General features: G+C 42.7%; 1 protein-coding gene across 1 annotated transcript in view; it reads left to right on the top strand.

Annotated features, from left to right (window-relative positions):
• Positions 1 to 27,310, top strand: part of col27a1a (collagen, type XXVII, alpha 1a) — an 81,627-nt gene that overhangs the window by 5,821 nt on the left and 48,496 nt on the right. The window contains exons 3-7 of the mRNA XM_074616816.1: positions 5,427 to 6,928; positions 13,184 to 13,237; positions 20,041 to 20,094; positions 22,331 to 22,384; positions 22,522 to 22,575. Coding sequence (XP_074472917.1) covers positions 5,427 to 6,928; positions 13,184 to 13,237; positions 20,041 to 20,094; positions 22,331 to 22,384; positions 22,522 to 22,575 — 1,718 coding nt within the window. The remainder of the gene's footprint in view (positions 1 to 5,426; positions 6,929 to 13,183; positions 13,238 to 20,040; positions 20,095 to 22,330; positions 22,385 to 22,521; positions 22,576 to 27,310) is intronic.

Here is a 27,310-nt window from a genome sequence, read left to right as displayed (position 1 = left end):
TGACATTTTCTGAATCTACCAATTAATCGATTATAAATAAAGTCAACAAAAAATATAAATGGGGCATCTGGTGTGCTCGTGGTTTAAGTTGCATACAGGGGGCAACTACCGGGTCTGAAAAGTGAAGCCAACGCTGAAATGCCTTAAACCTGAATTCTTTCTACAGCCAGCAGGGGGCGACTCCTCTGGTTGCAAAAAGAAGTCTGATTGTATAGAAGTCTATGAGAAAATGAGCCTACTTCTCACTTGATTTATTACCTCAGTAAACATTGTAAACATGAGTTTATGGTCTCAATCGCTAGTTTCAAGTCTTCTTCAATACAGCATGATGTTCATTTAGTAAATTATGGTCCCATTTAGAGTCAAATAAACCATAAAGCAGGGGATGCTTCAGGGCGTGGCTACCTTGTGATTGACAGGTTGCTACCACGGCGTTGTCCGGTCTGGGTGTTGTCTGTGTTTTCGGCGTAGAACTTTAACCCTTTCACAGTGTGTTTTCAGTTCATGAAACACTTTGGTTATCTAAAAATGTCGTTGCAGTGACTACGTACACTTTTATACAGTCTATGTTCGCATACCATATTACCACAATGTCCCCGGTTTAATTCCGGCCAGGGACCCTTGTTGCATCGATCTCTACTGTCACTACCAAATAAAGGCAAAATGAAAAAGTACTTTTAAAACAAGAAGGAAAATGTAAAGAAATAATATTTTACCAAGTTTTGTTTCTATTCAAATCATCATTCCAAATATTCATGCAAAGCATTGCTGTGGGGATGATTTTTCCACTCAGAGATATCATATATAAATGGCTCACTGTAGACCAGCGTATAGGCCAGCCAGCCAAACAGAGCTCTTCGGAGTGTTTGAATGAATCGGTGACTTCATCTTCAACAAGGGATAACATTACAGACTGAAGAGCCTTGGACTTTCTCTCTCTGTCCTACTCCAGTGACTTGGCACAGAGGGAGGCAATGAACTCCAGCCATGTGTTAAACACAAGTCTGTATCTGTGTGTGTGTTTGCATCCATACAGTATACTGTATATGTAAAACCACATGGTTGATGCATGCCCCAGTAATAGTACAAGTGGTATTTAAATAAAGAAGCTTGGAGACAGGAGTCTACATACAGAATAGATACATGTAATGCACCCCCCCTGCCTCACTGCCAAGTCCTGTTGTCCTTTACTGCTGAAGAGACCACACAGAGAGGAGAACTCACTGTGTGGATGGGTATACACTATACTACTGTAAATCCCATGTAGGTCTTGTTTCCTCTGGCTCTTTTATAAAGCCCTAATGTTTTGAGGCAAGGAAAATCTTACAGCCCTATACCGAGCATGGAAAGACCATAAAGAAGTGGCGGTATAGGAGTCTACATTTGTCTCACTTTTCACTGTGCAAAAAAACGATGTGATTGAGTACAATGTTCTATGAAGTCATATTCAAAATGTGTTAAAATCATAGACTGTATATTAAGAAGTAGACGTAGTAACTGTGAAGTCACCCATTGGTTTGTGGACTGCCGTTTTGAAACCTTGAGTTTGGCATTTTGGCTTATTATATTTATAATATTTTATTGTTCAACACAGGCCATTTCAGTAGAAAATGACAATAGAATAGAAATAATTTAGTTTTACTTTTGAACGGCACTTTTTAGGCGGACATTTTATTGGCGTTCGGTAGTCGCTTTCAGTCCAAAATGGCGAAAGCGTAGCTTTGTTGCTGGTGAACATCATGCTGTATTGAAGAAGACTTCAAACTAGCGATTGAGACCATAAACTCGTGTTTACAATCTTTACTGAGGTAGTAAATCAAGTGAGAAGTAGGGTCATTTTCTCATAGACTTCTATACAATCAGACTTCTTTAAGCAACCAGAGGAGTCGCCCCCTGCTGGCTATTAGAAAGAATGCAAGTTTAAGGCACTTCAGCATTGGCTTCACTTTTCAGATCCCGCAGGTTGTCCGCTGGTTAAAACCTGGTATGCATTAGCACTCAATAATTCCAGACTAGACAGATCAGAGCTTGTGTTTGACATGATACATGTGAGAACTCTCTGCAAAAAACATAGCGTTCAGAGCAGCTTCCTCCCTCAGGTCTAATTCCTTGATCGCTACCACTACTACCAGGGATAAAATTCCCGCTCTTTTTTTTTACAAAAACTTTCCGTGCAATTATATATTTCCAAATCCTGAGCCCCCTTCAGTGGTCTAATGAAGCAAGCCTCATATTATAGAAAAACAAACATCTCATTGAAGTCCTTTCTCTCAATGGCTTACCAGTACAGCAACTGTTAGGACATCCCATCTGTCTTTCCCCTCATCCTTTCAGTCATGTCATCAACATTGGGGGCCCATGTTTCTATCTTTTCACATGCTTCTATACATATGTCCCCATTAGACAAGGCCCGGTGACCACAGGTCAGAGTGAGCCCAGAGACAATAAAGATGTTGAGAGGCCTGGGTCTGAGATCACAGGTCATATGGAGAACGAGCGAAGGGACCCCTGAGACTGAACCGCTGAATAGAGAGTCAAAGCTGGCGGTAAACGCTGGAAACTGTATTCTTCCTCCAGGCAGAGAGATGCTGCACTCACTTGTGGTTACTGTGGTCATGTTCTGAGTTTCCAAACGGGCTCTATTGATGAGAGGAGCTGGGAAGAGGGGCGGTTTTCTGATGATGCCGATGCCCTTTGGCTCATTAATCCCCTATAGACTTATAGACAAAGAGGCCGTGCCTTGATATCAGTGAAGCAAACGGCACATATACTTTAACACACAGTACAGCGAGCGCTCAGATGTGCTAATTGGTGTGGAAATTATATAATTTTCCCTGCCAAATGTATATTTAGAACCTGAACTGTGTCCCTTGTACCTCAAAATTCACAAACACATATTAGTGCAGTATCCCACTGTCTCTGTTTTCCCCTTTAGGGGAGAGAATGGCCTAATGGTTACTAAGAGAGGATAAGGGCCTTTAGCCTGATTGTGCGTTCCTGGTACTGGCTGTTTGGCATCCACTGAGCTCCCTTCACAATTACCTCCACCAGCCGTCATGTTTCCATCAGCACAGGGTGAACACAAAGTCACATGACCATGGGGACAAAGGGGTTGGTTATTGGAAATAGAGTGCTGCAGGGATGACATATTTTTGTAGGCCAACCAGGAAGTTACCATCGACCTGGTTCCCTCGACTAAAAGCCAATGGGATTGTTCCATTGGGTTTTGGATTATTGCAGAAAATAAGCTCTGTGGCAAACAAACATTTATGATACTTACACCTTTTGTTCAGCAAGATAATCTTCACAAATGAACACCACAAGTGTGAATGCAATCGGCAGAAGTAAAAAGCTAACGTTAGGCTATAAACGAACTACACCAAGATTGCATGAACGTGAGTATAAACAATGAGGCTGTGAAGGAGGACGAGTCGGAGTGACGACGTTTAGTAGTCTCATTTATTCACTGCCTGTTTTTAAGACACATAAAGGCTTCAAAATTCACGAATGGGGATATTTACTGACGTATTTTATGTCGTAGAACAAAACGTTAAATTCTCTTCAGCCTGTGTTAACCACAGACCTTATTTCAGGCATCTAACTAAAAACCCATTGACCTCCAGACGAGGGAACCGCAAGTACTAAAATGCCAACTCGTTTTAGGACTCCGCATCGGTAGAAAAAATCCCAAGGTGCATCATAAGCTGGACATTATTCTTGTTTAAGTAGCTATTGCTTCACTTTATAAGTGTTTCAAGTGCTAGTCAGAGTAGTCATGTTCATATTTCATTTATTTTCTGCCTCCATAAAAATGTAAAAATTATTTAAAGTTATAGAACAGCATGGCAGGAAGGCAAAATTAGGTAAGGGTCATAAAATTGGAACCACAGTATTTTGGTTTGACTCTGAAACTTCAAATTACTCTTTGTTACCCTTTGGAGGTGTTAAACACGACCACATTAGACTTAACATTTTGGGGTGCAGCTCCTTCAAGAATGTGTAGGCCAAACATGCTACATTCTCAGGCCATCTGTTGTGGGCATGCTTAAAGCTGTTTTATGCTTCACAAGAGTCATATGGTCAAAACGGTGCCACAACTCGCCATATTGGGGAGAAGCGTGAGGCGGCAAACCGCTGACATTTGAAACAAAGGCCACTCTGAGCAGCAACTACCCACTCAGGGAGCAGCCATCCAAGGTCACTCCGTCCTCCCCTATCATCAGCCTAGATTTATGTCTTTGTGTACCTATATATATAGTCATCTGTTTTGCACTAGACAGCCTACAGAAGCAGTTTGGTGACCTCAAAACCCAGTGAGTTTGTTATTCTTTGTATTTCATTTTTTGCTTCAACCATCTTTTTTTCCCATCTCTTCACCCTGCAGTGAAGATACTAACATCATATGAAACTAGAAAACCTAAGGAATATATTGGTACTTGACAAATCAACCTTTATGGTACATTTTGAACAGATAAAAAATGTGAGTCATTTGCGATTTGCGATTAAATATTTGAATCAATTGACAGCCCTAGTTTTTTGCTCAAGTCGCCGTGTTCGTGAGTGTTGCTACGCATCATTTTTGTCCAGGCCAGTTTCATTAGTTTGTTTTTTAAAATGATTCTGTTGAACCACAATTCAAAAACAATAGCTGATTTTCATTAGTTAATTTTCAATGAATTTTTATTTATTATTACTTTTGTCAGTTTCAAGTTATTTCAGTGACCATTGTGGGTTTTTCTTTCTTTAACGGAAGGGTACCAACAATTTTGCCTACGTGTGTATATCTACAAAACTGAGGCTAGTATTCTGCCCATTTCCCACTGTGTTTCACTCCCAGTTGCGTGGATGATTTTACTGAAGTGTGATGAGTGTTGTGTTTAAGGACAACACAGTTTGGGCACATACAATAGCAAACATTTTTTTATTAGACAAGTTGCTCAGAGGGAAACTCATTACTAGCCTGTGTCCTGCCAATTGTCTTACTGTTGCTTTGTGTGATGTTTGATTTTTTTAAATACTAAACTTACTAGCTAACCCCTTGGCATTTATGCATGTAGCCATGTTTTATTTTTCATAGAGGCAAATATAAGAGGATGTACAGTACCATGTTCCTGATTATGGCAGGAAATATTTCACCTCTCTATAGTGAGGTTACAGAACATATAGACTGTGTTTCATTATAGACAGACTTATAATGAAATATAAAAAGAATGATTTAAGGATCAACGAACCAGATGTGACCAGAAGGATATTGTTAAGTCTTCAAACTTAAAATGTATTGTAAAATATACTTGCCAGGTACTAAAGAGAGTACATAATAATAGGCTTTCATTTTCACTTTTGTCTACCTGCTGGTGTGTGTAACCTTCATAAAGAAGCATGTCATTATCATTTGCACCTCTAACACCACTCTCCCTTTTATCCAGATGTGGACATCCTCCAAAAGTTGGGGCTCAAGGGAGAGAAAGCGTCGCGCTCGGTGCCAGCGGGGGTCATTCCATTCAGATCGGGGATCATCCTCAACCAGCGGGCGCACATCGAAACCCCACTGCGCTCAGTCATCCCGGCGGCCATCTGGCCCAACCTGGCACTGGTCCTGAGTGTGCGCTCACACCGTGTCAACAGTGCTTTCCTCTTCACCCTGCTCTCAGGCCGCAAGAAGCTCCTTCTCGGTCTGCAGCTTGCACCGGGCAACCTGGTCCTCCACACGGGACCGAACACCTCGGTGGTACTGCCCTACGAGCCCCATGATGGTCAGTGGCACCAGCTGGCGGTGGGAATTAATGGACAGAGAGTGACTCTATATGCCTCCTGCGGAGAGCAGAGTGTTCATGCAGACTTTGGGTGGGACGGTGAGGAGGGACTGGCTCCGGAGCTCCAGGGCTCCTTCCTGCTGGGGCGGTCAAGCCAGCAGCAAGCCTCGGCACAATTTGAAGGAGCCATCTGCCAGTTTGACCTGGTCCCTTCTGCACAGGCAGCTCACAACTACTGCAGTTACATTAAGAAACAGTGCAGGGAAGCTGACACATACAGGCCTAACCTTCCTCCCTTGTTGCCTATCCTACCACGAGAAACAAACTCCACAGCTACCGCCGCCACCCCAAAACGTGGTGGCCCGGAAACGCCCAGGAGGACCACAGGGAGCCTTGCCAAGAGTGTCGCCGCTGCTGCCTCGGCTGTCAGATATGTGGCCCCCAGCCAAACAATAAAGCCCAGCCCTGGGCCCGTTCCTACATCCCCTCTGGTAACTGTGATGCCAGTCACAGTCCAGCTTGGTTTGGCCTCCCCGCCTCCCAGGGCCGGGACTGAAACTGTCACCGCACCACTCAGGACAAGAGTACCCCCGACAAAACCACCAAACCCAAGACCCACCACCTCTAAACCGTCAAATCAGAAACCCTCCAAACCCACTCCCCCAAAGCCCACTCCTCAAAACACCACCAAAAAGGCAGACAGCAAGAAGAGAGCTACTATTCCAGCCACTACCAGCACCAAACCCTCCAAGACAAAGCCTGACTCCGCCATATTAGAACAAGGCGCAGTCCCAAAGAAACCACAACCCACCACAGCCAAGAAAACACCCCCCAAGCCTAAAGTTACGCCATCCAAAGCCACTCCGTCCAAACCCAAAACAAATTCTGTCAAAGTTGTCCCTTCGAAACCAACGGTGTCCAAAGTCAACCCTTCAAAATCAACCGTCTCCAAAACTACAACTGCTAAAACCTCCAAGCCAGTCTCCAAACAGGTCATCAAACCAACAAAGCAAGCCAAAACCACCAAGGCTACAGTCACCCCGCGACCAACCAGACCTTCCACCACCCCAGTAACACCACCTGCTACTGATGGCTTCCAGAGCTGGGAGGTGCCACCGACTCAGTTCTCCCTGCTGGCTGGACCTATAGGACAGAAAGGAGATGCAGGCCCATCGGTAAGCACTTCTGCTCTGTTGTTTGTGTGTGTGTGTGCACCACAAAAAAGGCAAATGAAGTAAATTTACAACAGATGCATACATGTGTGCTTGAGCACTCGCTACATGCTTTAAGGATGTAATGTGCCTGGTGAACTGGGGGAGGAACACAAAAGCATAGCAATAAAAAGGGGCCCAAGCTATGGATGACTTTACAAGGAAACAGGAATATACAGATAGTGAAAGAGCATCATCAAGTTGTTTTTCAAGCTGACATGGTGCCAGTGTAGCAATAGGGCTGGGGCAATATATTTATCTCCCGATTCCATACTATCATGATACTTTACCGATTCGATATCTTTGCGATTTTTAAGTATTGTGATTCGATATTACGATTTATTGAGATTTTTGTTAACTTCAAAATGTTTGATTTTGAGCATGTATATAATCAGAGATGTCCAGAAGTCAAATATATCAGTCATTGTCTGGCATTATTTATTAATATTTTTCCAGCAACCCAAAAATTAAAGAATAAAGAAAATTCCCTCACAAATTAGTGATATTTTCTTTTTAATTTATGAGGAATACTTCTGGTTAATATAATCCAATCAATCTTATTTCCATTTATGAATTTTGTATAAACACTTCCCTTTGTTAACACCTTATTTTGAAAACCGGATGTAGTCAGCTCCGTTCTCTTTATACATCCATGGTCAGCTCCATCGGGGCCGTTTGAATGCATTCAACATAAATGTCAGTATATGGGGGCTCTACAGTTGTAGCGTCGGCCCATTTGACCACGGAGATGAGAGTGACAGCCGGCTCAACCACACGTTACCGCGATACGATAACGTTTCCTGTCCATGACAGAGTTAGCATGCAGCTTTAGCCGTGATTTCTAGCTCTGATTTTCCTGCAATGTGTGAAACCCAAAGTATTTCCATACTTTACTGTATGTGTAGTGTTTACCACTTTGGATTTAACATGTGAGGGTGCAGGTCGTATCCACGTTTTCTACTTCTAGTTTCGGCTCACTGCGGTTTGTTTTGGTTGACGGATACGGAACGGATCGGACGTTACTCAGACTACAACAATAAAAGCTTCTTTCTACCTCCGCATAGACTCAAATGAAGCAAATATATTGATCCTGGCATTAAAAAATCTATTTCAAAATCGTAAGAAACAATTGGTGAATCAATTTGTTTTTTGTCCCACCCCTATGTGGCACGGTATGGTCCCTTTTTTGACTCTGGTCATTAGCCTGGCTGCAGAACTTCTGCAACATCAAGATGAAGAAAGATGCAGTCTATGTCTGGGCTGTTTATGCTGGCAGTTGATGGTTTATGTTAGTAAAGTGGTGAAAGGGGGTGAAGTACGCTCCATTAGGATCCCAGTCTGTGCTGTTCTTTGTCACCAGTGAAAGACCAGGTTTGATTCTCGTGCTCTGGGGCTGGAAATAAGAGCCCACAGAGATATGTAGGTTAATGTGGCTCTATCTCCTTTCCCACACAGGTTAGAAATCCTACTTCTCCCTTCTTTTCCTCCTTCCTCTGTGCTCTGAACCCTCCAGGCTGGGTGTGACGTGTCAGGTCTGACGCCTTGCCGTCTCTGCACCAGATTCCTCTGTCATAGAGGGCTAGTGGAGGTCTCATGGCCCTCTTTCAAAGCAAGGTCAAGGGTCAAAGCAGTCAGTAAACACCATCATTCAGTTTCCCATTGCAGCGCGCAAAGGTAGGCTAGTATATCACAAGGAGGGGGAACACTGAGGCAGGCATGTCCATTTTCTTTTTCTTTTTCCTTTTTTCCTTTTTCTTTATTGAATTTGACACATTAAACATTAACAAAAACAATATTAAAAAACAAACATAATCACAGTAGTGCATAGTTTCCAGACAGTTTCAAATCGTTCATAAGTTTCCAAAAAACTCCATATAGAGGCTCCATAAGTCTTCAGGGTATATTCCCAGTACACAAAGTTTGGCTCGTAAAGGAATTTCCTTTCCAATTATAAGGCTTATACATTCAACCACACTAGCTTTGTACACTCCCATAAACAATGAATTAATGTTCTCTACACAAAAATCTGGAGCGTTAGGGAACTTTTACTTAATCTGCTAGTTGTAATATAAGTTTGTATTAACCATTTTTATTGTAATAACCTAAATTTTGTATTAACAGACTGGGTCTGGGCCCTAAAACAAGCGGAGAAAAAGACTTTGTTAACTGCTCAGTAGCAGATATGGAGTTTGGGAGTTTTGTCATGTTATAAGCTTTACATAAGTGTCTACACAGTTCCAAATGTGGCCTGAGTAATCCGACCTCAGTGTCTCCTCAGCACGTTCAGGGTGTGTTTGCACTTGTATTTAAAGCTTGTGATTGAGTCATTTCAGTGTAAGGTGTGAGCAGGGCCTGTGTGTTTGATACGTGTGCCTTGCTCATTCAGTGTAGTGGTCTACAATTTGCCACTGTAGATTGCAGAGTGCGGCGTGTCAAGAGTTGGCTAATTTGCATCTATCCTGATGTCCACACACCAAACTTGGCATTACATTGAACCAAATTAATGCCATTTAGAAAGCACTACCTGCAATCTCAATATGAAGTGCTGTAATATACCACAGAGAAGAGAGTGTAGAAAGGAGGTTAAGGGAGATCATTTACTGAAAGACTGTCTTTTAAGTGTTGAGATACTACGCAAAAGGCCAAAAAACTTTAGTCATTTTATGCCAAATATTTGTTAAATGACACGTCCAACCATAGAAAACTGTAGCGTGTGCATGTTTTGTCTGGTCTCTGATTTAAAGTCATGTGACAGGATCACATATTCACACTCACATGTGGATTTATTCTGAGTATATATTAGGGATTAAACAGGTGCTTCCTGTCAAAGAGTGTGTGTGTGTGTATTTGTACACATATGCGTGTGTGTGTGTTGCTATGTAGTGCCTCGGGAGATCCCAAATGAACCCAATCACGCTTCCTTTTCAACACAGTTTGGATTTCATAAACACACAGCACAGTCTTGTACACACACACTCTATTTCTTATACATACACACACATTTTGTATAAAAGTCCAATGGAAAGCATCACATTCATTGAGGTTTCAGCCAACAGCTTTATCATTCATCACTGTTGCGGCCTAAGGCATTAAGAGTCTTCTACTGACAGACACAATAGAACCGTGTTTATAGGAGGACTCTTGTTTCCACTGTGCAGATTCAGCCAGGAGAAACATCCAGTGCAGGAACAGATATGGCACAGTTCCCCATCTGAAGCTCCTCACTGCTGCTTTAAAAATCTGTTCTACTAGCACTGCACACCTGAATGTGATTTATCTGTTCTGGAGTTTTATCTGATTGCTGAGTTTTAATCTGATTAGTTTTTAATTTGGAGCTGCACTGGCTGTGAATCATTTTTGATTTACTCGTATAACTTTCATAACTGGGCTTCTGTATTCAGTTAACTTCTACCTGCAAGCTGCTTGACTTACATGTTGCCACAATAACAATGTTTAAGCAGTTTACTTTGAAATTATGGCACAGAAAAAAAGGATTATAGGGTAGTTTGCAAATTCGCACTGTGTAGTTTTGAATTAGAATTGTGCAATGAAAGCCAAACAAGTAAATTCAAGTAATATTTTTTAAAGGACCAGTGTGTAACAATTAGGGGGATCTACTGGCAGAGTCCGCCATGTTGCACCGTCATGTTTCTATGGTAGCCCAGAACGGACAAACCAAACACTGTTAACTTTTCCTGTTTGGGCCGGAGTCGATAACGTTACTCGCTGCCATCGCTGCCACTCTCTCTCTCTTGCTTCACCATTCACTTCCTTCACTACACACACTCTACGCACTCTACAACTGGCTCTAGATAGCGCCATTTACGTTTTTGCGTTGGCCATCGCAGCAATCCTACACACTTTGCACAGTTATAATCTGCAACTTCACCGCAAGATCCTACACACTGTTCCTTTAAACTTCGAAACAACATCACCACGGTTGCATTAACTCACGTATACACAACGAGGCTGTAAAGGCAGACGAGTCGGTGTGATGACGTTTAGTAGTCTCATTTAGCCACTTGTTAGCAACTTTTTTTAAGACACATAAAGACTTCAAAATTCACAAGTGAGGTATTTATTGATGTATTTTATGTCGTATAGAACAAAACGTTAAAATCTCTTCAGCTTGTGTTAACCACAGACCTAGATCTAACTAAAAACCCATTCAAACAACCCATTGACTTCCAGACGAGGGAACCGGAAGTGCTAAAATGCTAACTCATTTCTGGGTTTTAGGACTCATTCCTATAGCACTCTATTGAGTACATAATTCAGATTTGGTTGTCAGATGGCACAAATTATGTTCTAATTTCCTCACAGTCACAGTCAGCAAATCTAAAATAACTCATAACTGCAAACAGCCTTTGCCATCACACTGTGTCTGAATTGTGGTGATTGGAAAATGCTTACCGATGTGGGAATTTGGTGAGACTGCTGCTACGTCCCCGGCTAGAGAGCAGTCAACAAACATTCTCTCAGAAAGAAAGAAACATGTGGAAGATGGACAGGTGTAAAGAGGAGAAGACAGAAAGGAATAAACAAACAAACAAGTGTAAAGGAAGGAGGGGGCGGACGTGTGAAGATGGACAGGAGCGTGTGTTGATGTTGACAGGTCCTTATAGGCCACCATAGAGCACGCCACCTGAAACAATGGTGGTGGTCTCAAGCATGGAGGTCGTCCTGGAAGAGACAGCGGGGGGGCCAATTATAATCTTCAGAGCGATGCACCAGACAGACACGTCGTACGCACAATATACGACTATAGACGATCACAGTAACCTTTAGCCTCAGGTTGGAGCTGTTTTGAAGTTTAAAGTTCATAGCCTTGTGAAAAATGAGCTGAGGAAACTACAGAAAGGATAAACGTTTCACACTACAGTAACTGTGTTTTATGGTAGATGCTACTGTCTTTTTACTGGATCCTCATATCTATGCTATCTCAGGCATCGGATTTAACAGCATAGTAAAAAATACTGTAAGTCATTAACGGTGAAGAAAGCATTTTAAGGAGAGACACCCCCAGGTGAATAGGGTAAAAAATTTAACTATATCACCATGAAACTTCCCCAGTTGATTACTCACATTAAGACAATTATTTTTTGTATTACAAGTTCTCTGAAAGTATATGTTTAAATATGCAAATGGGGCCTAACTTATTAATTATGTGCTAATTTGCATACATTTCCAGAACAGAAATCTGAACATTGGATAAAGCCAGGTTCAAAATTCTTGCTTCATTTTGTTGACATGTTAGAGTCAAAGGTTTTTACAGAGGGGATTTGGAATATCTCTTTGTATTACTCTTTGTATTGTATTATTACTGTATTACTTAATCCATTTTCGCCATGTTTTTAGGAATAAAATGTTCTATAGATTATATGAGTGATATATATAAACAAACCTTAAAACAGTTTAATTCCTATCTTTATTCTGTTGTATGTTAGTGCTACTGAAGTGGAGTTTTTTTTTAAAATATGGATTGTAAAATTCTCTACATTTTGTAAGATTACCGGTGAATTAGGTCATTTTTTAACTATTTAACTAATTATTTTTGTGTATTACAAATTTTCTGAAATTGTATGTTTACATGTGCAAATGAGGCATTATCTATATGTTGTTGGATATAGGAGAAATCTTTAGACGCAAATAGACAAAGTAGTAAAATAAACACCTAAATGTGTATTTTTGAAATACACATTTCTTCACATATCTTTTTCTAAAATCTCAAAATTGACCAGTGCATGAAAAAATAATGTTTTTGCCTGTAGTGTCTTTAAAAAAATGCCATATAGAGGCTTGAACACACATTTACATCCGGATCCAGAGCCCTAACGGGTAACTATTTTCAGCCACAGGCCCTCTGTTTTTCCTCACTTCACCTTTTCCCTCTTTTTTGATTAAAAGAAAACGAATGAGCACAAGGCCGATAGAGCCACACAGGGGCATTGAGTGGTGCAGGAAATGACCTGTTATTTCTACTGTTTCTACGGTTTCCTGCCACACAGGCTTAGAGCTTCCTGATGGATAAGGCTGAACTCTCATCACCTTGAGAAGGAGTTACTTCAGAGGGAAAAGGTGTCGTTTTTTACCCTGCAGCTACTGTGCAGCCTGTCTGCGTCTTAATGACCTGATGGTTTTCATAGAGTATGATCGAAGGGGATTGAATAAGATCATCTGTGTGCTGTCACTCAATACTCTCTCTCTCTCTCTCTTCAGGGACTACAAGGACCTCCAGGGAAGCCAGGCCTGGCAGGCAAGAGGGGTCCTCGGGTAAGTCGCTCGCTAACACCTCCAGCCACATCAAACACCATTTGTAACCTTTAGAAATGGGTTTTTATCTGGTGCTCCACCCTAAGAATTTTCTTCTTTTTAATAAGCGTGTCTTTATTTAGCTTCACTGTGGGTATCCCTCTGCGTGCGTGTGTGTTTGTTTGTGTTTTTTGCTACTGCTGCTGACGTACATGTTGACAAGAGCTCAAACACAAACAGGCAGTAAATAACCCCCTCGGCAGAGCGGTGATTCAGAAAGACGGACACACAGGACTGTATCTGTGTGTTCCAGCCTAGAAGTCCTGGACCATTTTCTAAAGTTACAATAATAACCTGCCGAGCAAGTCTCCCACATCACTTTAAATCCCTCCCATCACCCAGCTGACACACTCATACTCACACACAAGTTTTCCTATGCAGGCAGATTGACCATATTCAGCACGGGGCTGCGAGTGCTGACCTCCCACCCCTGAGCATAAACAGGAAAGCTCCTATAAAGACGGCCTTTCAAAAGGCTGGCTGTGCCACAGGATGCCTAATAAAAGCACTGTAAACAGACAGAGAACACATGGCTCCACTGGACTTTCTTCTCCACGCTGAGCTGTTGCAGCAGACTGCACCAACACTTCATAGGAATCCCATTCTGGACCAATGAAAGGCCTCTTTCTCCGAGGCAGTTAAATAGATATAGCCTCCTTCTTTGAGGAATTCTCTCTCTTTTACTTCCTCTGTTTCTCTCTGATGTATAGATTCAGACTGACTTATTTCTAAGCATCCCCTGACTTTTCGTCTCGCGCCACCAGCAGGTTGACCTTTGTGGTTTTGAGTTTAATGTCTCGCCAGCATTGCCAGATGTTGTATGATAATTTTGCCCTATCTCAATAATGCCAAAATAGCCATAAAGTACAATAGTTTGACCATACAATTGTTTTTAGTCTGAGCTGTTATTCATTTCCAGATAGCAAAATATGGGTCTATGTTGACGCATCTCTTCACACGTGACCTCATTCCAGCCAATCATGCTTGGTGTAAACTACGATGTTGACATTTACGCCTATTTGTTCTAGTGGTTATGACTCGCATACGATAATTTCCCTCGAAACACAGTAATGTTAAAGATGCTATTGATAACATTGATAACATTCAGCCACTAGATGTCGCCTCCCCCGTTCCTTCGCATTCACTTCAGTCGTTGCCAGGCACTTACCGTCAATCTCATTTTGGTTTATGACATTCACATCAGCCTCTGTGTTTAGCACTATTAAAAGTAATAAATTCAATATCCAGAGCATTAGTATCGCAGCAAACAAGTATTTGCTATAATATAAAGATATAGAGAAGTGATGTCTACCTGAGCAGAGAATGAAGTCACTCTCCCTCTGTGTGTTGTAATCAGAGCTTCTCTGTGCTTTGTAGACATTGCCGGGCCTTTTAGTGCATGTTCGTGCATGTGAGCGTGCCCCACTGGCTAGCTCACGGACGCCGCTCTGCACTGCACTCATACGGGGATTACAGCTAATAATGCTGCCCCGTTCCACGGCGCCATTGCGGAAATTAATTGACAAACACTACAAACAAGTTACTCAGTCAGTCCAGACAATAGAATCATCTAAATGCATCAAATATAAAATAAACGACTGACATATTATGTCCATGGATGCATGTGCTTGTGTCTTTTCATGCGTGTTTCTTTAATTATTACTTACTGCGTGTGTCTGTCTGTGTCTGAGAGACGTTAAAGTCTCTGTGATCCCTTACCACTATAGATGTATAAGGAGGTCTTTGTCTGGCTCTAATTAAAGCTATTTAAGCCCCCGCAGCACCTCCCATCTCGTCTCTAGCAGCAGTTCCACAACATCAGGCCCACTTAGGTGGTTAGTTCTTATGATCCAGATCAAACTTACCTGGGATAAAACTTTAATTGGGTTTGAAAATCTAAACACAGAGCTGCGTAAACTCTTTCAAGTATTATATAAGTATGACTGTGAGTGGAATTGTGTGACCGAGCAGCAGATTTTCTCAAACTACGCAGCATACTTATCTTTAGGGACTTCAGAAGAATTTCTCAAATGTGCACTCGTGCACAATTCCTCCAGCTTTGGTTGGAGCCTGGACAGGTTTCGACATACGGTTTCCACTCAAATTTGTCCTTGGTAAAGCCCCTCTGCCTGCCTCAAACCTCATTCATCAGCAGTATGTATCACCTCACACTGATTTACATCCTGAAGGCTCAGACGTGGCCTTTGTCAACCACAGCGAACCAGCTGTTGAGCTGCCTGTGGCATTGTCAGTGGAAGTGGTCGGTTTGCAATGTACAAACAATGAAAACAAACCCGTTCAATAAAAAAACACTTGTAAAGGCCTTTTTGGTTTTGATGCCACTTTAACAGAGGTGGCTTGCAAACACGCCGCCAGTGTCTGACTCTGACCTCACAGTCATTTCGTTTAATGCGCACACAAGTACACACCAGCGCTCTCACACAGAAGTGTGTACATGCTACGGCGCTAATCCCACGCCCGTGTAGCACAGACATATGTGGCTGTGTTTATGACCTCCCTATATAAAGAGTGAGACAGATTATAGAGCTTTCCTGTAAACAAAAGCATTTATCAACTTTAATTGCTGCTGGCATGTGCATGTGCGTGTCTGCGCAAACACTGAGCTGCATACTTACATACTTGCAAACTCACACTCACAAACACATGTCGCCAGATAAGAGTGTGGTTTCAATTTAGGAAAAAGAAAATCACTTGTTCATCACTGAAATAAATTAACTCACACATCTGGATTTACGCTGCAGGTTGCTTAGGCTGCAGACTCACAGGTGGCGCGACATGATTTGATCATAAGCATCATCTGTTTGTGTGAAATAATTCCAGTCAAAGGGTTTTTGCTGAAGAGAGAGCTCGGCAAGTTATTTTTTTTTTGTATGACCTTCCGAAGCCTTGGATTACTGGAAGTCTGCATGATGACACACAGAGCACCATTGAGCCCACAGAGCACCACACATGAACCTTGACCTCTGATCCCACACATGTGAGTGTGAGACGCCGTCGCTAAGGCAACCGCTCAGTAAAGAAGCCTTTGCTAGGTGTCCGTGAATAGTCAGGGGGAGCTCTTTGGAGTCTGTTTGTAGGTGTGTAATGACGACGGTGTGAGAGGAAACATGTGGCGGCGGGCGCATCATGAGTACACAGGCCGCTATCTATCTGAAGACTGAAGGCTGCATACATGTATTCGTCTGGAGCCTGCTGGGTCAAAAGGGTCTTTGTCTGAGTGAAACAAATCTGTCGCCCATCTTTCCTCATGCTTCCCCTCCAAACCGCTTCTCTGTCACTGAACAAACTCCCCCCACCTCGCTTCACCTGCACGTAAAGCCAATTCACATCCCAGATGGACATTTCATATAGAAACCTGGAAAACTATAACGAACTAAAGGCTACCCCGCACTAAACAATTTTTCATTGAAAATATGCCAATACAATAATGACATGTTATGATAAATGTAACAGTTTTGTTCCTTTAGCATGTGGAGAGCAATGATTTGGCCAAAACTGCACACCACACACTAACCGATTCATGAACAAACTGAATGGAAATTTCGCAAAATCTCTCGCCATCAAATATGACTTTAGTGTAAACATACATGGCGGACGACAGGCAGGAAGAATTAGCGATGTTAGTTTTTGCACTACTTTGTACTGAAAATTCACAAGAAAAAAAAGGAAAATATGGATAAAGTCACAGAGACACGTTAAATAAACACTCATGTTGTTGCCACAATGCAACAAGTTGGTCTTCCATTTCTGAGGTCTGGCAAGATATCTTTAAAAGCATCAAAAAGTCGGGTCTTTGCTGACCGTTGTCGGGAGGGGGCATCGGGCCCAAAATCGTCTTGATTCTTGTGTAGTGTGTACCGGGCATAAATGAGTAAAAGTGTTCTCCCTAGGGCGGTGCGTTGGGCTGTTTTAGTAGCACCAGGTGACAGATCTGCTTTTTAAGGGTCTTCAGTGTAAACTGTGTATATGGATCGCTCCTCTGGAACATTACTGTAATGAGCTCCAGGACAGTAAAAATCACAGTCCACGCTCCAATTCACTAATTTTGCAATCTCCCTTTAGGCCCTTTAATATGTGTTTTAATACCAGATTTTAAATGCTTGGCATGAAGTTAGCTCTCGTCGTAATTTTCAAACTTGTCATGGCCATTATGAGCTATTACTGTTATTGCTGTAAAATGCCTAAATAATACTTTGGACTACTTAGTATTTCCCTTTTCATATACCCTGGCAACTGCATGATGTATTTAGCTTTAAAAAAATGTTGGCTTTTGAAGCAAATAAATTTATATGGTTGGCTTTTTCCCAGTGCCGCTTAATTCATACGCCCTGACTGCTTCTGATATTATGAAGTTTTACTGTAATTTATATGACAATGGGCTGCAAATTCTTCATGGCAACAGTGAAATATTTTCCTGACTCTCCTCAGAGGCAAAATTTCAAGTGTTTCAAGACTGTGATCTTTAATTAAGAAGACGTCCAGCGGTTTCACATGCTCTTGATCTAATGTTAGCTTATCAGACATTGCCCCTTCGGCTCTTATTTGGCACGGCATCATACAGAGTCTCTTTTATCTTTAATACGGTGACTGTATATACATTTAAACTGTCTTTTTACGAGCCAGTGTTGAAAGTCAGACTGTGTTTACAGCGTTGCCCATTAAAAGACCTCGTCTAAAAAATATTCTGTGTGGGAATGTAACCTTCGGAGTGACGTCATGCGTCCAGATTTAAGATCCACAAGCACATATACAATATTTCTTGGCTTTAAGTTGCACATATGGTGTTGATATAGAAGTTTGTAGATTCAAGCACTTATATATATATATATCCCTCAGGGCAGGCCGCACGCATGTTACCATAACACGAAACATTAGGAGCTATCATTTCTTTAGATTTTGACCATCTTGTCTCAACTTAGAATCGTAATGAACTGCACAGAACTAGCAGCGTTATTACCACAGGAGCCACAGTAACGCCCTGCGTCGCTGTTCAGAGGTCGGTGGTTTTTCATTTGATAGCCCTCAGCTTGTGTGTGCCCCACCCTGGTCTTCTCTAATTAGACACCTGTTGTGCGAGAGAGAGAGACACGACATGGAGGCAAGAGCACAGCACCAAATGTTGGGGCCAGCCCGTGCCTACCAGTGCACTGCCCAGGCTGTGGTGAACCACAGGGTTAATTTTGAAGCATGTAATTGAAACATGTCAAGTTTGTTTAAGTTTATTTAGGGCACAACAGCGTCCCTTAACACTGTCTGGACACACTAGCTCTCGAGGGAACGCCAGCTGAATACAAACAAGAAAATGAAAAGGGGAAGAGAGTGTGGGAGGGCAAGACCTTTACAACCTTGAATGGAAATATGTCATTTGTAAAAACATCAGATCTCATCAAAACAGCATTCTTAAGTCCCAGAGGTGGGACCAAGTCATTATTTTGCAAGTCACAAGTAAGTCTCGAGTCTTTGCACGTAAGTCCCAAGTCAAGACAGGCAAGTAATTTGACTGTAGCTTGGAGTGTGGAAATGGTGAGTGTTCTGTGTTTCCCATCACAGATAACAGCACCTGTACACACGTGCTTAGTAACGTCCTGTTAACTCATGAGGAGCTCTGTCTCAAGTGAATCAGACATGACTGTCATCAAAGCGCCCTTTGAAAGGAAGAGCACTTTATGTTGTCATGTCTACACCCGACCAGTATGTCTGTTTTTGAACTTTGCTCAAAGGGCTTTTTTGTTGAGCTGTACAACCCAGCCCAAACCCCACACTACTTTATGTTTTTTTCCTCTGTTGGATAATAAAGAGCTGCCTGTCTGGACGTCGCTGGATGTTGTTTTTCGATGCTGCAGACCAGATCAGTAATAATAATGGCTTCCTGATTTGTTTTGACTCACCTCAGTGAAACTCGCTGACCCGGCTTTTAAAGCAATTGTGACTCTCTTTGCGCTCTCTCTGACTCGATCGACCCTTGACCCACTCCGGGGGTAGGTTAGGGGGCCCGAGCGTACCGCACCACGTGGAGGGCAGGAGTCAGGTCAGAGATCCGCGGAAAAAGTCACTCAGAGAAAGAGACTGAAACAAAGGGGTTGTTGCTACGTCTCCACCATCCATCTATCTGTCGGACGGCTGCAGTTTTAAACCAAAGAAAAATTGATGTAGATTCATTCTCTGGCTTCCAGAGGGTTTCTGCTAAACCGTCCCATGGGGGGCTGCTGGACGGGGCGAGATGGTTCACATTACCAATATGCTGCTACTGTAGATCTCACTTTGTTTGCTTTCAGTCACAGTTGTGTTCAGCCAATGCGGGCAGAAACACACGCCAGCGGAGGAATTCAGAATGTTATGATACGAGATGATCTGCATTACTCATTAAGATGCCTGGCAAACGTGTGTTTGTGTGTGTGTATGTGTGGATGGGGGGTTGTGGAGGCAACAGGGGGCAGGAAAACCACATCCATATGGTGAAGCGGCTCCACAGAGCCCCATTTTTCCATAAGCCTCTACCCCCAACACCAACCCCAAATACCTCACCACCCAGCTCACACACGCACAGCTGATGTATAGGAAAATAGGTTCAAGTAGCATGAAAGCTGAGGTTCTCCAGACAGACTTTGCCCCCCCCTTCTTTCTCTGGTCTCATTCACAGTAGCTAAGCCACAGTCTGCATCAGCTCTGTCCCAATATGATGATTGATTGAGATCTCGATCACAGTTTGATTATGTTTTTTTCTCTCTCTGGCTTTTCCACAGGGCGCCCCTGGTCCCCATGGAAACCCTGGCCGAGCTGGTCCATCCGGGCTCAAGGTATCTTACACACTCTCAGTCTAACTAATGATCACAAGTCAGCCTTTCTTTTTGTTTTTGTCCGGCAGCCACGTACATTTTTCCATTACATGATTATGTACCTGCCTCTCCTACTAATTTAATAAGAAGTTTATGATCTCCTCTTGCCTCTAAGGTGAATGAGAATCCTACGAGGATGTGTTTGATTTTCAGTTTTTCTATATCAGCTGGAATCCATAAAGAGCAACAGGGGTAATGGAGCTTTGTGGCTGAACAATCAGGGCCGTCTAAGTTCACAGCAGTGCACACCTGGCACACTACAAACACCACGACACCTAATACTGAAGAGCTGTATCACTTTAACATGTGTGCTCCAGAGGTGAATGTCAGGATTCCCATTTATATGTAAAGTTCAATAAGGTTGTTCAGATTCTCGGAGATCGGCTCGATTTAGCCCCAAATATGCTCTAACGTGTGTGTGTGTTTATGCATTTATATGCTGTGAAATGAATGTGAGTCAATGTGCGGAGAGAGGAGGGTAGTTGGACGCCAGGGGAGCTGAAGTGATTTATCAGAGCTCCAGGGAAAGACGTTACGAGTCGGAAAGTGAGAACTCCAAATAAATCTGTCTAATTTTAACGTGTGAACAGGAGATGACCCGGCCCAAGACAAATTCTCTGCATCCCTCATCTGATTGTCTGCGCTGTTGAATGCTTTAGCAAACACCCTTGACCTCTGGCAGTGTGTGCTCAGAGTACATAGTGAGGAGCAATACCGATATTTAAAGTGCATTATAAAAATGCCATGCATAAATGACCACTGTGCAGCTGCCCTGCCCAAAGCCCTGACCTCCCCAGGTCACCAAAAGGGACTGTGTTTGTCCTTGTCTCCCTGATGTAATTTATATTATTGCATTCTTCACTTTTTACAACCTTCTTCCCATCATTATGTAACTGATTCTCAACCTTGTCTGCTACCTATTATTTACTTAAAGGAATAGTTTGATATTTTGGGAAATAGGCTTACTTGCTTTCTTGGCATTGAAACAAACATAGACTATATTACTGAAGTATGAGGAGTAGTTACAGAACACTGTTTTAGTCCGATACCCAGGCCAGGCACCACGTCTCAAAATGACGTACCCTCAGAAAGGCTAAATAACAACAACAGCAGGAGGCTACTGTTTCAAAATCAAAGAATACATTTATTAATCAGACCGCTCTCTAAGAACATATTCCACTATCTTAGAGCCCTAAATATATTCTATATAGTCCGTACCGTAGCGGCCCGGGGTTCGAATCCGACCTGCGGCCCTTTGCTGCATGTCATCCCTCTCTCCCTCCTCCTTTCATAACTATCGCTATCAAATAAAGGCATCTCTCTCGCTCTCTCTCTAAAATCACGAAAAGCAAGCAGGCTAAGAAACCGAACTAAGAAACCGTGTTCCGTCTATCGTTCTCCTCCGCTCCGTTTCAGTACTACGGACAGCACCAACTATTTCTTGGCTGGGAGCAGTGAGCCTGGAGTCTCTAGGAAGTCACTACACCCGGCCAACAAAGTAATAAGTGAGCTTTATAGGAGCTTCGTTAGGGGACTTCGATTTTGTTAGTATTTCCCAAAGGTTGAACTATTCCTTTGAGATGCACATTATATAATCATATAAAAGTCCCTGATAAATAATAGATAATAAAAGTTATACGCTGCAAGGCAAATATTTGAAACCGTGCCTCAGTGAATGAAGAGTATAAGTTCTGGGCAGAGCGGTGCAGAGCAGACTTCTTCTACCTGGCAGGTGTGTTGAGAGAATGACTCTGAAGCGTTTGATGTCTCGGGGTGCGCTGCGATCTTTGCTCTTTCATCATTAATAAATGAAACAAAGTTGTAAATAGCAGGGGTCCATGCCCTCAGCACTCTAGGCTAATTTCCGGTCCACAGCTTTGATGTGCCGAAGCCCCGTTATTGTTACCTGCTGACAATGACGCTTGCTGTGTTTGACTGGAGGGGCACTGAACCTACGTAATGCACTGTGCCTAAGAAAAGCATGAATGAATTTATTTTTCATCAATTAGCTTCCAACTATCCAGTATGGGATTTAGAGAGGCAAGCTTTTGTCACCTTAAGTCCAAATGAAAAAGTCCAAATGAAAGGTGTTCCAGTGAAATTTTTTTGTTAATATGATTGTTAGTCAGATACTTTCAGTACATTTGGGTCATTTTCTTTCATACAAAGTCCTCCTTTGTTTTTTCCTTCTCATCAGGGGAGAAAAGGAGACCCTGGCATCTCACCTGGGCCAGCACCTAAAGGAGAAAAGGTATTGTGCCCCCCCTTTTATTACACGCTACATTCATTTATACCCATGTCCTGTTTGGTAAGCTCCTTGCACATTTATGAATGCTATTTGTGCAACCACGCATTGCTGCATTTTAACGTTCTCACTTTCTGTTCTAGGGAGACTCAGGGATTCTTGGCCCGGTTGGACTGACTGGCCAGGAAGGTCGGAAGGTAAGACCGAACAATACACCTGAATACCCTTGCACCAAATTCCTCCCAATGAAAATGAAATTCAGTGTTCTTAAATGCTCCTATTTACCAGTTGATGTTGTGAGTGAGCAAAGTGGTTACATCTGCAAACTTTGAATAGTGAGGCCCTTGAAAAGTTTGGGAAAGCCCAGGAAAGAACGTTTGCATGAGTCATTGTTGCCATTTCATAACCGTTTTGTTTTGGTATTGTGTCTGTTGTGATGTTTTTTTATGTATCTGTGCTTGTGTGTGTGTGTGTGTGTGTGTGTGTGTGTGTGTGTGTGTGTAAACCCATTCATCTTCTCCTTAATTCTCTCCATCGCTCTTTCTCCTTTTGTGCTGTGCTCACCATTTCTTCCATCTGTGTTGGCTGGAGCACAGAGCACAGAGGGGTTTTTAATGTTGGCAGGAAGGATGTCATGAGGGACGAAGGGGGAGGTTTTTGTCATCAGGGAAACGAGGATGAGGATCATGCACTCAAACACAAAAATCACCAGTGTCTTAGATTTTACTTATGTCACAACTTGAGTGATTCATGAGTGTAGGGAAGACAAAGTGGGACAGAGCTTCTGCTCGACAGGAGTGGAACAAGCACAGACCAAGAGTGAGTCCAAGAGGACAGTTAAGAGTTGTGGATGTTCATGGTTGTGTGCATACATTCTTGCATGCTTGTAAGTGTCTGTGTGCACATTAAATAGTCAGATGTAAACACACGTCTCATGGTGGGCAGAAAAAGATCTCATAGACTGCTTTCAGTCACATTCTCTACCCAACAGAATTGAGCCAATTGATGCATACATTTCAAACAAAGTAGAAGAATTAGTTGAGTAATTGAGTATAGCAGATCGATTGTAAGTATTTCAGCGGAGGTGTAAAGTGCATCAGCATGTATTCACTGACTTCCCAGAGCCACAGTGCTCTGTAACAAGAGCGCCGGACTCAAGTTGGATGGCTGCCTCAAGTTTAACATATGGCTTTTGTTAGGAGTCGGCTTTTCTCTATGTGTCTCTGTGTCCAGTTGCATGTCTCTGTCTCTCTCTTTCACACACACACACACACAGTCAGAATGGAAAATGTAAAGCTGGTGGAAAACAGATTTCTTTCAAGCTAAAAATGAGTCTTGGCAGCGAGTTGACAGCCAGTCAGAAAGTTAGACAGTGATATGTGAATCATTGCTGCAGGTGAGAGTGTATTTCACTCTGAGATTAGCCACAAATGATTGTTTAGCGTAAAGGTGACATTACCTGGGAAACTGAAAACTCCCTACTTGTTAACACTGTGCAGATGCTCAGTAAATTGTCTTCACAATACCCAAGGGTACATTATAGCCGCCCCTTAGGAGTATATCAGAATGACATCACTTTATCATGTCGGGAAGTTGTTGCCATGGCATCTTCATCAACACACACTCTGACGTCATCACAGCATGCCTCAGGTATTGGTCAATGAGCCACAGACATGATGACTGTAGAGGAAACTTGTTAAATTAGCCGCAAGGAGTCCGCTTCCTTTCCATTTACACAAGCACGGAGCGGCTAATTAACCCCTTTTTGCGCTGAACAAGAACTTCTCACAGGTCTCAGCTGTGCGCCACACTGTTGATGTTAATTAATCATGATCCTATATGCCTACACATTGCACCGCTATGACAGTGATGTGAGTCAATGTACATCTGCTCTGTGGTAGCGCAGACTGTGTAGAGACACAGGCTTCGTTTTGTTCTGTTCGTTTTTCGGTCAGCTCAGGTGGAAAGTCCCAGGCGTGTCCCGTCCTGAGCGCAGGTCTCTCCACTGAGACGCTGCTGCAAGGTCAATACAATATTGAAAAGCAGTGATGAATTTCATTTGCAATTACATGGCAGTGTTGGGCCACCCTGAAACACCCATGTGCTGTTTCTTCCTCTTCCTCTCGAGCTGTTTCGTCTCGCTCGCTTGGCTCGTTTCTGTGAAGCTGTGGTTTAGGAAAACGGGACAGCAGCGGCTTTTCCTCTGTTCTGCTCTGTATTTTTCCCTTCTACCTTCTCTGTCTTTCACACACAAATATACACACACACTTATACAGGCTCTTCATCAGCCTTAGCTTGACACTTCAACCGGGAATTCTGGAATTTGGCTGCTGGTTTTCCATGGAAAACTTTAATGGAGAAAGCAGCGATGTGCTTTGAACGTGCGAGAGGAGAGTGTGATTTTACACCGCCAGACAAGCCAAGCATGTTCCGCTCTGTACAACATTTGTTCTACCAAGCAGACGCTCAATGGCTTTTCAGTATGGTAGGCAGGGTCAGGGAGAGGGGACACACACGGGGCCAAACCTCAACTACAAGGCCACATTACAAGCCACACGTCTTACCTTACTGCCTCCTTCCTTCCTTCTTTCCTATATGTCTATTCCCAATGATAGTTGATCTGTGTCTTCTCTTCTCACTGTTTGTCTGCCTTTTCTACATCTGTCTTTCACACTACAACTGTTTTTTTCTCCCTTAAAGCCAAGACATACTGTATAGGAGCATAGTAACTTAGCTTTGCAGGGTTTTAAGTACACTTGCAGTTTACTTTCACATCTTTAACTTTGTCTCAGTATCCCTAGTTTGTACTGGAAGTTTTGAGTTTTTAGGGTGCACAATTATCGCTGGATATCTAATCTTATTATGTCTATGCTTTGGTGGATGTTGATTAAAGGAATAGTTTGTCATTTTGGAAATAATGAGTATTTGCCAAGAGTTAGATGAGAAGATCAATACGACTCTCGTCTAAGTACGGAGCTAGAGTCAGGATGCAGTTAGCATAGCTCAGCATAAAGAAGTCACATCACCCGGCTGTTGTCCGCCAAGAAACAGCATGTAACTCCCAGTAAAACTAAAAATATGCAGCTACAGCTAATCCATAAACACTCATGTAGACTCTGGATTCTGTTTTGCTACATTTTTGGAAAATATGACTGTCTAGAGACCCATTGTGTTGGGTTTTTGTTAATAAAAAGTGCATGTACATGTGCTTTTCACATATGTGCCATGCATACATGTGTGAGGATTTTAGAGTCAATAATGGGTGTTAGTGTGCATAGACCTCTATGTAAATACAGTCATAGACCTGTATTTTCCTTGCCTCTTAGCACACAGTGAAGCATTGTGTATGTAAATGTATGAATTAATCCTCGTACTGGATCTGTTATTATTGCTGACTAGTTCAGACTTCATACAGATATTTTTCCTTTCAAACTAAGTCCAAACCATAGTTTTCTTGACAAGAACATCCTACAAATACAAAGTAGAATGATCTTCCCTGCAGGGGCTAGACGGTGTATTAATCATACTCGTTTCCCTCATTTATGCAAGACAGTTTATTGTAGGACATTAATCTGTCTGAAGCTCCCCAAGACCTGTTCCAAACCAAACTCTCTCCATTTAGCTCAAAACTAACAAATCCACATGCTCATCATCAGCGTAATTATGGGAGAATTCAAATCAACCATCATTTTCTTTGCATGTTTCACAAGAAGCACAACAAATCATTGCTCTGTCTTCCGCCGTGCTCGTAGTTTCATAGTGATACTGCATGCATGCTGCTGAAATTGCGGTTCAGACGGGGATGAGATGAGGGATGTTTTTCCGCCGGTTAGATTTCAACCAAATTGTGAGGTGAGGTTCAAGCAGTTGTTTGTTACGTCTGTGCCCGCCAGACATCCGCATGGAGGGTTTATGTTCTACTGCACATGCAGCACATGCATGGAGCCAGGCGATTGCTCTGAGCAATCATCTGGCTCCATGTTGCAGAGAGAGAGAGAGAGAGGTGGAAAGATGAAAGCAGAGATTAATGAGGTGAGGGGTATATTTCTGATACCAGTAGCGTCAGTGGAAGACACATATTCATCATTCGTGGTGTACAGTTGTTAACAGACTTGAGGTCTGGGCTCATTTGAACACCCACAAAGTTAAGTGTGTGTGCAGAGTAGCTGGTAACGCGTCAGAGGAATGACATGTCTTCTGCAGAAACAATATGTCTTTTATTCTATTTCTGCCAAAATGCGCTCAACGTTCCCTGGGGCACTCCTCGGCTTAGTGGCGTAGGATGGAGGAGGGGCGGGGGGTATTACGGGTGCTACCGGGGAGCTAAATGAAAAGCATTCTGGTGGGTTTATCTGATTGGACACACATGCTCGTTAAGCAAGTGGCACTAAATACAGGCCGGCCGGTGGGAATGCCCGCTCTCATTAGCAAGCTCATAATGAGGGAGATAAGGATCTGAGATGGTCTGGCTGGGGTTGGGAGGGTAGGGTTAATACCCGGGACCCACAGTACGTGTTTGTGTGTGTGTGCGTGGCTCACGGACCTCACAGCACAGCTTGAGAGCATAAGCCGGTACACATGTTTGTGCTATAAGTAAGCCATGTAATAAGATGACGGTACATGTATCTTTGTGTGTGAATGTGCATGTGTGTGTGTTTCCCTTCCTGTCTTTGCATGTGCACACATATGTGTTTGTGTGCCATGAGTGGAATGAATGGCATTAAGGAGATTATATCTCCTGAAATGTGGAGAAGTGGATGGAAAACAGTAGGGCTGCTCGCTCTTAGTAGATCAGTCGACTAATCGGTCTTCTTGGTCTCAGGCGGCTATGATTTCTTTAGCCAATTAGTCATTTTTTTATGCTTATTTCATGCTGAATGACAGGCCTGTTCAGGCACTTTGATCATTTATAAATATGAAAAAAGTATTTAA

The sequence above is a fragment of the Sebastes fasciatus genome, chromosome 19 (assembly GCF_043250625.1).
Source record: "Sebastes fasciatus isolate fSebFas1 chromosome 19, fSebFas1.pri, whole genome shotgun sequence".
Lineage (NCBI taxonomy): Eukaryota > Metazoa > Chordata > Actinopteri > Perciformes > Sebastidae > Sebastes > Sebastes fasciatus.
The sequence above is the reverse complement of the archived record's forward strand: the minus strand, read 5'-3'. Positions and strand labels throughout refer to the sequence as shown.